We start from the raw sequence: 15,542 nt of genomic DNA on the forward strand, positions 1-15,542 counted from the left end.
AGAACACGTTTTCTGGAGACCTGACTGTCGAAAGTAATTACCTCCCAGTACTCCGGTTTCAAGGATTCGAGTCTGCGGCCATCTCACATCCTGCATGTCTGGGTGTGGGTTTATACCATGCTTCTCATGGTGGTGCTTTCCTTTCTGGACCCTTCTGGAATCATTCTTCTGTCCTCCATTCTTGCCTGGGATCCTGCCCAGATGTACTATATAGGCTTGTAACCTCCAGCCTCCATGCCTTTCCCTATTTTCCCTACTCAGGGCCATCTTCAGTAGTGGTCAGTCTCCTATGAGGATAGTCACAAACCATGTCAAACAGTCTGTTCCAGAGAGCTGCTCTCCTCTGCTACCTCAGCACGATTAACCAACCCAAGATTCAGAATGTGGTGGTGTGAGACAGAGGCACAATAATTTGGGACAGAAACTTTGAAGTCTTCCTAGGAAAGGTCTTGAGGATGGCATTGTCAGTCAGTAAGGACAACTTTAGTAGCATTTCATAAGCCACTGATGTGACTACTGAAACTGCTTTCTCTGCAGAGGCATGGCCTTTTCCACAGGGCATTCTCCAAGGACCCCTAGGGCTGCACCTTATGGAGCCTAAGCATTCAGAAGAGGATGGGCTGGAGTGACCTTGCCTTTGAGAGCTCCACCATGATGAAATGGGAGCCAGCTGCCCCAAGGGTGACCCATAGCTCCTGCTGCCCAACATCAAGGGCTAGAGCAGGGATTCCCTGGTGGCATGGACCTGGGAGTGAGTGTGCTTCCCAGCACCCATGCTGGGAATGGGCACCCTGGGGAAGTCCTCTCATGGTGCAACAACACTGAGCCTCTGTGGCCATAAATACACTTTATTTCATTAGAAATGCATAATTACACTGTGGAGCACTCCCCTAGCAGCGGGTCCGCAGTGCTCCAGCATCGTCAGCTGGCTCCAACACCTACGTCAGGACCCTGAAGAGAGCACACGGCCAAGGCTTCTGCTACTCCACAGTTGTGTTTCTGTTGTGTGTGGGTTTTTTTTTTTCCATTTTCTTTTTTGTTATAAACACCATAGCAAATTAAAAAAAGCTGTTAAACAAAATATCGTAGTTCTTGTTTTTCTGAATGTACTCAACACGCTCTGCACTTTGCTTCTCCGGAGACCAGCAGTGGGACTCAATCCTGAGGTGCCTTCCAGCAGGGGATGGCCAGGACCCTTCCCCAGGAGGAGGAGCTCTCATGTGCCCTGCAGAATCCACAGTTGCCCTGCTGAAGCAGGAGAGCAGGACACAGGGCAGGGTCAGTGAGCAGCTGTAGTGTGGTACTCCTACAGTGCTTAATCTCACTGGATCTGGATGGCTCCATGTTCAAGCTGCATTTCAGGCTGCAGAGTGGGCTGCAACGCCTCAGCCGTCTGCAAGGTGGGGGAGAAAAGAGAGCTGTTCTAGAAAAACACAGCAGCACGTTTGTGTCAGCAAGCCACCTGTGTGTTACACAGAGCCACAGCTTTCCCACACAGAGAAAAACACACGCCAGCCTCAGAAGCTCAGTGTGTGCCAGGCTACCCCTGACTGGATGGGAAATAAGCAGACCTCACACTTGCCCAGGAGAACTTGGGCTACTGGGGCCATACTGCTGCCAATTCTCCATCCTTACTCGAGGTGTCCTGAGAAACAACGCAGATTAGCCAGGCCATGTTCTTAACCTGAAATATTTGCTTAGAATCTCAGGGTCACGCTGACTTCCTACAGAAATGGCCCAGTGTTCTAAAGTGGCATCTTGAGACAGCTTAAAGACACGGTGCCTGTCAGTGATGTACTTTAGAAAGAGTATGCAGTCACTGTTTCAAGGTGTGAACTTGCAACCTTGGAATGAGTCACCAATCTTCCATCTCAGCTGTACTGCAGGGGCACCAAAGAATAAGTTGCCCAGGCTTTGGTGCCGAGTCAGGAACAGGGCCTGCACCACATGAGGCAGAAGACTCATAGCCACATCCTCACAGCACCGGCACCTGACAGCTCTTAACGGACATCTAAGTCTCTGCTCTTTAAAGACAAAAACTTGACATACTGTCTCCTTTAAGAAAGGAGGAGAGCAGCTGGGCGTAGTGGTGCACACCTTTAGTTCCTGTACCGGGGAGGCAGAGGCAGGCGGATCTCTGTGAGTTCAAGGCCAGCCTGGTCTACACAGTGAGTTCCAGGACAGCCAGAGCTACATAGTGAGACTCTGTGTGTGTGTGTATGTGTATGTGTGTGTGTGCGTGCGTGCACGTGGGAGTGGGGGGGGGGTGTTGGTGGTGGCTTGTTTCCTCTCTCCCCAGTGGGGACGGCATGGCTGAGGCTATGTTGGAAGGTGTAGCCTGCAGGTGCTTTCTATGAAGCTTTGTGCTCAGCAGGCAGGAAAGCGAGCGACCCTACAGCTTTATCAAAGGTTTGCAAAAGTGAGATCAAGTGGGCAGCTGTGTGGCAGGCTGAAGGGGGCAGCCTCTTATGGCTTGACAGGGATTATGGCTGAGGCCTGAAGATTGGAAGGCCTTCACCTTAGCCCAAGTTCCTTCCCTGAGAACCTGGAAGAGTCATTCCTAGTCTTCAGGGAAGAGATCTCACAGTGCCCTCTCCTAGGACGCCTGGCCTGGCAGTTCCATAAGCCCTTCCAATTCTTGAGGCAGACAGGCCTCAACAACTTCTGGGAGTAGTAAAATCATGACCAGCCTAGGGCCAAGGCCTGGTTCTCAGGCTCAGGAGACCAGAAACTTCTGTGAGAACCTGCACTGCTCACTATACCAGGCCCACAGCACACCAAGGAAGGCGCTCCTGCCAGAGCCAGCTAGAGGTACAGAGGGAGGGAGAGGACTTGTCCACATGATGCAGACTCAGACTGTCCTGGGTCTTCTGCCTCCCTTCCATGGTCACCTACCCTGGTTGGGCTGAGATCACATGAGCTCACAGCTTCTGGCCTGTGACCTTCAAGAGAACGGGCAATGAGTTCTCAGGAAACAGAGGCCCTGACTCTGGGCACCTCCAGGAGTAGCTCTCAGGAGAGGGGGCAGGCAGAGCTTTGGTCTAGTTTTAGATCTAGAGAAGCATTTCCAGACAGGTATCTCAAGTACAGCTCACACTGCAAACTGCCAGAGCCGCCTTCATATCATGATTTCAGGAGTGAGGAGCTAACAGAAGACCCACGCCAGGGCTGGATCTGTGGTCTCTCTACAAGGTTCCTAGCTCTAGAGGATTGTCAGACACAGCCCCAAGTTCAGTATCTACTGGGAAGGCTGCAGGGGCCGAGGACTCACCTGGGCTGCAGCTGTGTGGTCACTCACAGGTGCCAGCTGGACGTACTGAACCTGAATGTCACTGCCCTGGAGAGGCGACCCGTCTACTCCTGTAGCAGCAGGGTCTGAAGAGGCCACGGCTATGAGCTGAGCACCCTGCAGTACCTGGGGTTGGGGACAAAGCCAGGATGGTCAGTGGAGCTTGGGTCAATCGACCCCCATCCTCTTATGGTCCAGAAGCAGCAGGCCCACAGTAAGTGCAATGTAGCCCACTGCAGAGAGACACCTGGTTAAGTGAGTGTTGAGCTGTTGACTGCCATGGAATCTGCCACATCCACATATAGCCTTCTCGAAACATCCTTGTTACACATAGACATTAGTCTTTTAAAGCCTGTGTAAAAACAAAAAAGCTAGAACTTGAAAAGAGCTGACCATAGAAAAATGCACAGGCACACTGAAGACACAGCAGGAGAGCTTAACAGAGCCCTGGGCAGAGCCCACGTGGAGCCAGTAGCTGTAGAGAGGAAAACAAAAGGAGAGGGAGGGCTGCAGGGATAGCTCAGTGGGTACACTGCCTGTGTGCAAGCGTGAGGACTAGAGTTTGGATCGTGAGCATCCACACACAAGTCAGGAATAGCTGTGTATACCTGTAACCCCAGCAGGAAGACTGCTGGAGCCAACTCACCAGCCAGCCTAGCCAATACAGTGAGTTCCAGGTTCAGTGAGAAACCTCATCTCAGAAAAAATAAGTTCAAGATAGATGAGGACACCAACATCCACCTCTGCGTGCAAACACAGGCACAGGTACGTACACGCACGCATGCACGCACACACGCACGCACACACACGCATGCACACACAAAGAAAAAAGAAGAGAAGAGCTACACTATGGCAGAGAGACTGGAGGAGTGAACAGGCTCCTAGGGGAGGGTGTGACACCCAGGAGCACAGGTCTGGGGTGACCCCACCTCTGGGTATCCTTCCTACTGGCTTACTTCCCACAAAGTCCACTTGGTGCTCACACAAGTGGTCAGGTGGTTCTAGGCAGACAATACAGAGCCTCTGTTTGGTCATTCATAGTTGCTAGGAACCAAGGAGCTCTTCCTTCATCAGGGCTGTGGACTACTCTAGGAGGGAAGGCCAGGAGTCCCAGACAAGAAACTCCAACAATGAACAGAACTGCCCATATCTGAGACACCTTTGGCAAGATGGCACACCCACCTGTGGTACAAAGAAGACAGCATGTGGCATGGTTCCCCACAACCAGAGACAGCAGTACAAACTCACCCAGTGAACTTCTGAGAGCTTGTAAATAGTGTTGGCTTGTCTGTCAGATAACATGTGCCTTTTTAAAGGACACACTCCAAGTAAGAACAGTGTCTTTTATGCTAATGAGGGTCTGCCAAACCAAAACAGACTCAGGTTCTCGGGCAGTGGAAACCATTTTTTTAATGACTTGAAAGCCCTTTTTCATTTTTTTGAGTAACTGAAAAAAAGTGAGACAACTACTTGGGGATATGAATGCCAACAGACTGAATACAGCTGTCCCCTCAGAAACTCCTGCTGGATGCCATAGTGGCAATGTCAGGAAGTGGGTCTTTCATAAGGGACTGACTGCCTAGGATTCCTTTGGGAAGTGGTCTACCTCCTTCTTGGAGAGTGCAATGGTTGCTGGGTCAATCTCACTTGCAGTTTGATTCTGTTCACCTATGGAGGCCTTGACAGACTCTGCTCAGGAGGAAGCCGAGAGACAACACAAACAGTGACAACCTAACGTCTAGCCTGTCTCTGCACATATCCAACCTCATGACCTACCTCTCTGGACCTGCTTATTGCTGCTTGTCTTTATGTCAACATGTGGGGCTAGAAGGGCAGTTTCCTTGGCCTCACAGGAGCCACACATCCTGGTCAGCCACTCCACGGGCCATGGTGACATGCAAAAGGCTGTGCAAAATCAGGGAAAAGCTGGCCTTCACCCATCTCCAGGTGCTCAAGTTCAAGTTAATTAAAAGGAAAAGGGTGTGCAAACACATATCTGTGTAACTGGTTTCCAGGCAAGTTCAAAACTCAACATAAATACTTGCCTGGTAGTTCTACCCAAAAATACCTGAGCACTGCCACTACCTCACACGCCCTGCTCTGGCACAGCGACTGCACAATGCTACTGGCCAATCCTGCCCTCTTCTGAGCAAAGCAGGGCAACAGATGCTAAGTTGTGGCTGACAGTGAACACACCCTGTTTTAGACAAAGGTTAGCCCCTCTGGGGGGGGGGGGGGAGCCTGAATAGAGTAAAATGATCTGGTCTGTCAAGAGGCATCGACAGAAGCCTCTGGCTCCTCCTTCCACTCTGACTTGTAGTCAGGTTCATTATTTTTGCTCAGAACTACATTTCTCCAGGCATTGTGCTTTGCTAAGCAGTCCAGCTTCAAACAAAACCAAGAACTTTATACTTAGGGAAAGAGCAGATGGAGCTCTTGTTTTGGGCACAGCCTTTGGTGGCAGACTGGCTCTTCTAGACCCTCCCACTGTGTGAGCTGACCTTGACCTCTCATGGGCAGCCAGGGTAGCTTGGGAGCTCTCCTCCCCTGCATTTACTCACCCATAGTACCTCCTGCCCTCCTACTCAGCTGCTCAGTGGGTCCCACATGCTCCTGTGCCAACCCTGCACCCCATCAAAACTATGCTCTGCAGAGGAATGGACTATTCCCACCCAGGATGTGAGTCACAGGAGCTTCTGCAGGAACATAGGGCCAAACAGACAGGACAATATCTATGGCCCACTTGCGCCCGGCTGTCTCCCCTGCCCTGCCCTGGGTCGTCTAACAGGGCAACCCAGCTGGAAGCAAAGGGTGGCTCCCCATGTGCTCCTTGAACAGCAGAAGCAGCAGGCTTCAGAAGGAAGGAAAGAACACTAACAGCAGAACTGCTGCAATAGCAGCATGATCCTGCCTCCATGAATAAAAGGCTCTGTGGTGTGAGGGATCTGAGCTTGTCAGATGGGCCTGTGTTACTAGCCACTCAAACCATATGCTTTTATATGCCATCAGTAGTTTCAAGTATGCCTGTACACATGTCTTCAGACACATGTGCTCATATGTGTGTACATGCATGAATGTGCATATAAGACACACACCTGTTCACAGACACCTCATCAGCTCTGCTAAACTCCTAACATGCCCCTCTCCTATGGTGTCTCTGGTGTTTCTGGCTACCAAAGCAAGCTCTTATCCTCAGATCTCTGTAGGTATCCGAGCATGGACAGTAGCCGTTATGTGGCAGCCTTGTAAGCCTGGGCTCACAGTGTAAGGCACTGTCTAACTTGCTGTAGGCTCTGAAAGAGCCAAATACCTGTGGAAAGCAGGCCCTGCCTGCTGTCCAGGGCTCTAACCTGATACTTCTTCTCATGGTCCCTGGAAAACACTGGTTAGGCCACCCACATCTCCCAACAAGAAACACTTACAAACCTGGATCATCTCATTTCCAGCAGGCAGATCAAGTGTGTCTCCTCCCAGAGGCCAAAGCTGGGAGGGATTAGCCTGGGCCACTGAGTCACCGCTGACAGGAATGGGATTCTGGCACAGGCCCCACGACTGGAAGAGATCAGAATGGGGGCTATAGGCTTGGCAGTGACTTGTCAAGCCACAGACCCCACCTTGTGGGGAAGAGGTGGGAAAGGGGAGGTGCTGGCACACTGGGGCTGCCTGGTTTGCTATCTCCTGGGAACTCAGAAGCCAGGCCACCTTTGGAAACCCCAAGTCAGGAGCTGTAACATAACCACAGTTCCCCAATCATCTTACATTTTTACAGATTCCTCCATAATGAGTCTAAGGTAACTGTAACTGCTTCTAAGGAAACTTCTGCAATCATGGAACCCGTTTCCCAGAAACCTCTACCTGTGTTGATTGCAGCAAAGCAGCAGCCTCCCTGCTCAGCAGCCCGACAGTGCTGTCCTGCCCGCACTGCCAATAAACCACTCTCTATATGAAACATGAAGCTGGTAAAATCTGCAGTGCAGTACTGTAAGAAAACCTCAATTTGCAATGTTAAGACAAAGGTGTAACTTGATCAACCGATCAATGAATGGAAGCAAAATTCTCATCTGGGAAAAGCTCAGAAAGTCATGGCTTTCAAAGACTAGAGCTACCAGGCCTGGCTTGCAAACTGTCTCCCAGTGAGGAAGCTGAGGGGCCTGGACCCTGGCTATGGGATCTGACCACATTCATTTCAACTGTGGGAAAGAACTGGTGAGCTGTCACCTTGGCTGGCTGCTGTGAAGAAGAAACTTGAAGACCAAGATCATGTCAAGGGTGCTATCACCATGCTCACAGGGAGGGCACTTGCCTGGGAAGGCCTAGCCATATCTGAACTGTCCAGTTCTGGCCATGCTTCTTGGGCCTGCCCCTGTGTGTCTCTGGTCCACACTCAGCATTTATCATCCTAGTGACCAGTCCTCCTCTAGCAACAGGGGCAGACACAAACCTGTTCTGCTGTGTGGGCCATTTCTGAACCTGCCTCTAGCACCAGAAGAGAGAACGCTCCAAGGCACTTCCCAGGTACTTACCAAAACAAGCACCTTTTAGCATTATTAGCATGATGGCTAATAATCCTAGCACTCGGTAGGGAGAAGCAGGAGATCAGTAGTTCAAAGCCAGCCTTGGCTACTTAAGTGAGATGGAGGCCAGCCAGAGCTATATGAGACCACAACAACCCAAGTATGGTTTCACTGGAAATGCTACTCCTGGTGAAGAGTGACAGCCATGAGGACTGATGCAGGAAAAGCCAGCTGGGTGGGTATGACCTGTTCACCCCAAGAGCTTCTTTGAAACACTGCAGCCTGGGATAGCAGCCAGGGCAGGGAAGATGACACCTGGCATCTATCCTTACAAACAAGGCTGAGGAAGGTCCCAGCAACACCAGAACTTGCTGTGACTGACACTGTAACAGTTGACTCAAGCACCCAGCAGGTATCTACTACAAATGTTGGAAACAGATGGTGCATGTGCTCTGCCTTGTTTAGAGCATTCCTGTCACAGCACTGTGTAAGAACAGCACAGGCATACTGCAGTGAGCACAGGGAAGGCCCATTGTACTCCCTGAATCAACTGCATCCCAGTCTCTGGCATGTCCTGGCAGTGATTTGAGAGACCACTGCAGGTTGAGGTTTGACTTTAATGTTAAGTTGGTGGTGAATAAAAAAAACAAAAGTCAAATCCCAGCTGCAGGATAGCAGAGATGAGCTTGTGTTGGGTGCCCAGGGTACACTCTGACCGCCCAAGAAGACCGACTGCTCAGTCTGTTCGGGGGATCCCTACTGAAGTAAGTAAGAGTCTGGCAGACATGAGCCCTCAGCTACACAAGGCATGCAGCAATGCAGGCCACCATGGCATGGCACACAGGGGCAAGTTTCCCATTATCTCCCAATAACGAACTTTCAGTTCCTTCACTCTTCCTGCTCACTCTGCATCTGGAACAGAGCCCTGATCTGCAGGTTCTCCAAACAGGCTCTACAGTGTGGAAATGTCTGACTGCACTGAAGTGAGTGCTGGCGCCCAGACCAATAGCCAGACCCATCACCTCCAGGCAGCCAACTCCAGCTAGCCTGTAGCTGACCTCCAGTGGACTTCCCAAGGGACAGCACAGCACTGACAGGCCAGAGACAAGGACAGGGAGCAGGTGTGTGCTATATTCTCAGCTTCAATGGTAGCAGTTCCCCTAACACATTTTTGAAGCAGTGCCTATTTTTCAGACATACGAAAAAGTGGCAGAGGGCAAGAATTCAGAGCAGGGCACTCAGAGAACCTGGGAGCACTGTGCTTTGGAGCACACACCATCTGGTTTTCCTCCATCCACTGCCAATTCTGAAGCTCTACTTAAAACCCAACTGAGATAATGCAAAACTGGTGCAAACCCTAAAAATAAATGCAAGAAGCCCGGGACCTTTCAGCAGTATCTGCATATGAAACTGAGTCCCACCAAGAATCTACTAGGAGGCAAAAACAAAACAAAACAAAGGACAACACTTGTGCTTGGGGTAGACACTCACTTGTGTTGATGAGTGTGTGGCCAGCCCAGCCCACAGCTGTGGGAAAAATCTAAGAAGCTTCCACTTCTTTCTCTTACTCACTTGATCCAGCCGAACAAGGGTCTTTTCCCAACCTCAAAGGGTAGTTTTCTCCAGAAGAACAGTGAGGTGCTAGAAAGAACTATTCAACCACTGACTGGCCCAGACAGTGACCATCCACAAACTTTTCACACACACACACACACACACACACACACACACACACACACACACACTCCTATGACAAAGACAAACTTATGCATTGTTGTCCCTCTCCTGTGTGTATGTTTGTGTGTGCACACACATGCTCGCCCACATTCACATACATTTCCAGCAAAAGATCAATGTAAATTGTTCTCCACCTTACTAGACTGAGATGAGATCTCTCACTGAATCTGGAAATTGCTAATTTGGCAAGCCCAGCTGGCCAGTAAGCTCCAGGAAACCTCTTCTATCTGCCTCCCAGGGCTGGAATTACAGATGTACACCGCCACACCAGGCTTATTTACGTGGGTGCTGAGGATTGGAACCTAGGCCCTCATGCTTATGTGGCAAGCACTTTACAAAATGAGCCATCCCCCAGCTACTAATTTTTTGGTCTCTGTTCTAATTAAGGTTACTATTGCTATGATTAAACACCAAAAACAAAAACAAGTTGGGGAGGAAAGGGTTCACTTGGCTTACACTTCCACATTGTAGTCCATCACTGAAGGACAGGACAGGACAGGAACTCAAACAGGGCTGGATCCTGGAGGCAGAAGCTGATGCTGAGGCCATGGAGGGGTGCTGCTACTGCTCTGTTTCCTCTGGCTTGCTCAGCCTGCGTTCTTATAGAACCCAGGACTACTAGTCCAAGGACATCACCACCCACAATAGGCTGGACCCTCACCCATAAATCACTAATTAAGAAAATGCCCTACAGGTTTGTCTACAGCCTGATCTTATGGAGGCATTTTCTTTTTTTTTCCTTTTAATTAATTAGTTAATTAATTTTATGTAGCCTCTCCTCCCTCCTCTCCTCCTACTTCTTTCCTGACCTCCCTCCCCCAAATCTTAATTGAGGTTCCCTCCTCTCTGATGATTCTAGCTAATGTCAAGTTGACATAAAATTAGCAGCACAGTCATGTAGCCTGCCTGGCCTGGAGAAGTGAATGAGTGGCTGTCCACCTCTGCCTCTTGAGTGCTGGGATTAAGTGCATTTGTACATGCTCAACTCAGCTACAGAGTCTTTAAGCCCTCTAAGCGAATTCTACTGAACACATGTCCTTGAATTCCAGTGTGTGTGTGTGTGTGTGTGTGTGTGTGTGTGTGTGTGTGTGTGTGTGTCTATGCATGTGTTTGCATGGGAGAGGGGTACTGGCACGCACATGGTAAGGCCAGAGGAGAACATCAGATGTCTTCCTCCACTGCTTTCTGTCTCACTCCACTGAGATAGGACCTCTCACCAGACATGAATCTCGCTGCTTTGCTTTCCTCCCTGGATTTGCCTGTCTCTGCCTCCAACGCTGGGGTTCCTAGATACATGGCCATGCCCAGGTTTTACATGTGCACTGGGGATTCAGACTCAGGTCCTCATGACCTTGGTGGGTTCAGGGGCTATGCAACTGTCTGACAGTCCATGGTCTAGAGCCCCTGGTTACATCTCATCTCCAGAGCCCCCAGGAAGAGCAAGGACAGAACCTGGGCTATGAGGCAACAGGTGGTGCAGCGATCACATGCAGGCAGCCTATCCACACCTCCAGTACAGAGATCTCCCTGGCAGAGTGGGCTTGCAATACAGAGCTTAGCTACAGAGCCCTGAACTGGGGGTGGTTAAGATAGACTGGACAGCATGCTACCTATGTGAGATACAGCTGGGGGAGAGGGTCCTATGGACTGGATTGTAGCCCTTCAAGTTTGATAAACCTCCATTTCCTAGTATGACCTCCCTTAGATATTTCTATTGGATCCCTAGTAGATAAGGACAGATTCTAACCTAAGGACAAGTATCTCTCCAAAAAGTAGGGACATCTAAACACAGGCATAATTCTAGAAGGCCGTGCAACAATAGAAGCTATCTGAAACGGTGTGACCACAAGCCAAAGACTACCAAGAACCCAGTGTAATTGTCAGGAAACTCCTCCAGAAGTAACAGAGGCAGTCTGGCCTTCTCTGTACACTTCTGTACAGGCAGCCTGGCCACCGCTGAATGCCTCTGTACAGGTGGCCTGGCCTCTTCTGGACACCTCTGTCCTCTAGAACACTGGGCGAGGCCTTTTTTTTTTGTTCTAAGATCCAAGTAGAGACCAGGAGTTTAAGGGTCCAAATTCCAAAACACAAAAGAGCCTTTCACTTGAAGCCCTCAACTGGACCACAGGCTGATAAGAACTTCCCAGAATACCCTGAGGCCTCCAGAGGCTCCTGTCCTCTCCTACAGCTGCTTTAGGCCAGCTCACTGTCCTTCAAAGGAGCCACCAATGGTCTCCCCTAACTGGCTCCCTAACAAGGGTAGCAAAGGTGGGTGCTGGATCCCTGCAAAGATTCCTGGATGTCAGTAGGAATCTGCAGTTATCTTAATGTACATGAGTCACCAGTCCAAAATATACAATCAACAGTGACTTAAAAAGCCAAATTCCAGTTCTGAACTGGGCAGAGCAGGCCCTTCATATAGCCTGAGGAGGCATGGAGGAAAGATCTTCACATACCCATCAGTAAAGAAAAAGCCCTCCATACCCACCAGAGCATGACCCATTTGGCCGACAAGGTAGAGCAGCAGCTGCCCATCCTCTGTCTTACTTGTAGTTTGAGTGCTGAGTGCTGCCAGGCCCACAATTTCCACCTGAGCCACAAACCTATGACGCGGCCCAGGCCTCCTGAAGTCCAAGCATTTCTCAGAGCCCTGTGCCCCAGGCCTCTGCTGGCAAGGAGTGCAGCACTCAGTCCTAAGACCCTGACTCTGACCCCAGAACTTAGAGAGTAAAGTGAGAAGCAGGAGAGGATGGGAAACCGACTAGCCTACCAGCCTTGAGAAGCACCCCAGCCTCTCACTTGGGTACCTCTCACCCCTACCTCAGAGGTCCTGGCCCTGAGGTGGGAAATAGCAACTATGTCCCCATGAAAGCACAGTGGCTGTTCTCAAACACAGCTACTTAGATAACCAAAAGCTTCCTTACATGTGAGGGCAGTTGGTCTTTATGCTAAGTTGTGACATCAGCAAGAGGCCACTTTGACTTAACTGAGTCCAAAACACCAGTACATGGATTGTTTTGGGTGTAGAGAAACTCTGCAAGCAAAAGAGCACTCCAACAGTGGACTAGGGGCGAGAGGAGAGTCTATGTCCTGATGCACAGGTGTCCTTGTTTCCATGGTAACACTGGACACTAGAAAAAAGGCCCAACACAAGGAAGGCTCCTTCTTGGATCTCTTCACTGTGGCTCCACATTCCAGAGATAGGAGTTCAAGCTATAGAGTCACCCACTGAGTATACACCCATGTATACTCTTCTCTTCTGTCCAAGGCTGAGAGGTGAGGGAGGCAAAAAACTGGACGAGAGGAATGTGCACCTAGTGAGTGAGGGGTCTTGGAGCTGTGTGAAAACACACAGGAAGAGCACCCTGCTGTGGGGGCAAGCCAAAGCCGAAGACTACAGTGGCGGTTTCTGAAGTCTGTGTGGAGAATCTCAAATGTCAGAGGATCTCACAGCTCTGTCATTTAGCCTAATCAAAACAGCAAGAATCAGGATGCCTGGGACAGGAGAGACACAGACTAGGCCTGTGTGAGAAGCAGTCAGGGAGTCTGGGGCCCCAGTCCAATAGTACCTGGGGCTACCTAGGTTGGCGCCAGCCAGGATTCTGGGTACTTGGCACAGATGTTACCTTTTCTGTTATTCCGAGCTGCATCCTGCCTGTTAGGAAACACAGCGTGGGACACTGACTCATTTGTCCAAGTTCATAGGGCCAATAAAACCAATGGACGAGGAGGCCTTTAGGGCAGTGTCCCAGCCTGCTGTCCTCCATGATTGGAACCACCACTTGCCTGTGACAGGTTTATTAGAAAAGAGCAAGGAGAATGATGGTTCAGCCAATCATGCCACCAAGAAGTTATAAGATTTACTGGGACAAGCCTAAGCTAAGGCTGAGCTTTCATAACAGTAAGTCTCCGTGTCCTCATTTGTGAGCTGGCAGCCCAAAGAAAAATCTGACTACATTCATCCAATTCACACAACAAGCCTCTGTCTGGAAGCATCCAGCCACCCATCCTGCTGGGGCGAGCTGTGAAGATGGCTGTCCAAGGCACCTGAAGTTTGCTCAGCTCCGTTTACCTGGAGGCAGGCACTTCAGAAATGTTTAAAAGTTTGAGGATCACCAGGAATGAAACTACTGCAGGGAATGAGACTACTTGCAATTAGAAAGAGGCCTGTGCCACCAGGCCTAGCACACACGTTTTTATAAAGTTGATTTTTAACCTTTAAAAAAGTATGTGTAGGCCTGTGTATCTGTTTGTGAGTGTGAACATATAAATACAGGTGCCCAGAAGCCAGAAGTGGGCATCAGATCCCTAGTGATGTAGTTACAGGCAAATGTCAGCCAGTCACCTGACATAAAAGCTGGGAACTGAACCCAGGTACTCTGCAAAGCAGGCAAGTGCTCTTAGCCAGGCCCAATAATGTTTAAACAAGGTTCTAATATAATTCAAGAATTACCTTCTGACTTATTAGAATGAAGGAAAATGTACTGATATTTACAGTACAAGTGTCATTCGTCTGAAAAACTGGAATATCTTAGACCACTAGGCTAAGCTGACAGCAGTAGTCATCTATCACACTCAGTCCATGTGATACGTCATAACCAGCATTCAGGAAAAGAAAGTGAACATTACTACAGCAGCTACAGAAGCTAGAGTGAAGCCCATGCTGCCTTCAAGAGCTAGTCTGACTGCACACACTCAAGAGAGAAAGATCCTGGAGTCATGTGTGAAATCACTTTCACTGAGGCTGGAAACCCAAACCCAAGCAGCTTCAAAGGCGCATCACCCCTGTCTAGGCACGCTGCTCTCCACTACAGAACCAAACTACCCTTCCTGGGTAGCTGTCAATGTCAACAGCCCACAGAGAGGAAGCTCAAGGGGCAGCAATGGCTCACTTCAGAGCTCAGGTCTATGGGCAAGACCTAAAGTCTATCCGAGACCAAAGTCAAGGCCAGCCCCCAGGGGCCTTCTTAAGGTAGCCACTAGTTTACTGGCCTCAAGAAGTCCTCATGACCTCAACCTCACTGTTCACCATTTTCTTCTTCTTTTTTTTTTTTTTTAAAGATTTATTTATTTATTATGTATATAGCATGTATGACCAGAAGAGGGCACCAGATCTCATTAGGTGGTTGTGAGCCACCATGTGGTTGCTGGGAATTGAACTCAGGACCTCTGGAAGTGTAGTCAGTGCTCTTAACCCCTGAGCCATCTCTCCAGCCCTGTTCACCATTTTCAGTGCACCCACCCACTGTACTGCAACCTTCAATCCTATGGCTCTTCGCATTTAAGGACTTTTATTTTCCAGAAACTTCTGACAACCCACACAAATTAAAGACTCCACTATACTGACATTGTGAAAACTGAAATCCCTCTGACAAGAAGTTAGTACTGTATCAACACATTTGTCACACCCACAGTCCCCACTCTGGAGCCCTACCCTGTCATAACCCCTTACATGAGGAGCCTAGATTTCCCTGACCCTGCTTTGACTTCCCGCCAAAGCTCCACCTAACCAATTCCATCAGACCATAACAACCCTACCCAGACCACTCCAAATAGTCCTAGCCCTGAACATGCTCACAGCTACAAAGACAGGAGCAAGGGCAGCAGTGTGTCACCCACCTTCCAACGGGACCTCTGGCTTCACTTGAGAAGAAAAAAATCACCAGTTTTAATCATCTTAAATAATCTGCCAATCTCCCAGAGCCAACTCTCAACAAGAACCATCAGAAACAAAGCTCCAATGCAGTGAACAGCCGGAGGTCCAGGCTCAGCCCCACACCTTACTCCAACAAGCTGTTCTTCCCCACAGCTGCAGCTAGAACCAGTGAGCATATGAAATCTAAGTCCAATATACATGGCAGCCAGCTTCCTCTTGAAACCTAAGGTCACATAAAGGATGGGAAGCCTTACCACAAGAAGACACACTGGCCAGAAGCTGGAGGGAGACTTGTGTACTGGCCTACGTGTATGGGTGCTGCAGCCTGAGCGCAAACTCGGAGAAC

The 15,542-nt window shown here is 49.7% G+C and overlaps 1 protein-coding gene across 2 annotated transcripts in view; it reads right to left on the reverse strand.

The window, feature by feature from the left end:
• Window positions 1-828: 828 nt before the first annotated feature.
• Window positions 829-15,542, reverse strand: part of Banp (BTG3 associated nuclear protein) — an 81,206-nt gene continuing 66,492 nt past the window's right edge. For both annotated transcript variants that reach the window (XM_059263887.1, XM_059263886.1), the window contains 3 exons: window positions 6,716-6,841; window positions 3,272-3,415; window positions 829-1,393 (listed from right to left, as the gene is read on the reverse strand). In XM_059263887.1, coding sequence (XP_059119870.1) covers window positions 1,322-1,393; window positions 3,272-3,415; window positions 6,716-6,841 — 342 coding nt within the window. In that variant the 3' untranslated portion in view covers window positions 829-1,321. The remainder of the gene's footprint in view (window positions 1,394-3,271; window positions 3,416-6,715; window positions 6,842-15,542) is intronic.

This window comes from Peromyscus eremicus, chromosome 5 (assembly GCF_949786415.1).
Source record: "Peromyscus eremicus chromosome 5, PerEre_H2_v1, whole genome shotgun sequence".
NCBI lineage: Eukaryota > Metazoa > Chordata > Mammalia > Rodentia > Cricetidae > Peromyscus > Peromyscus eremicus.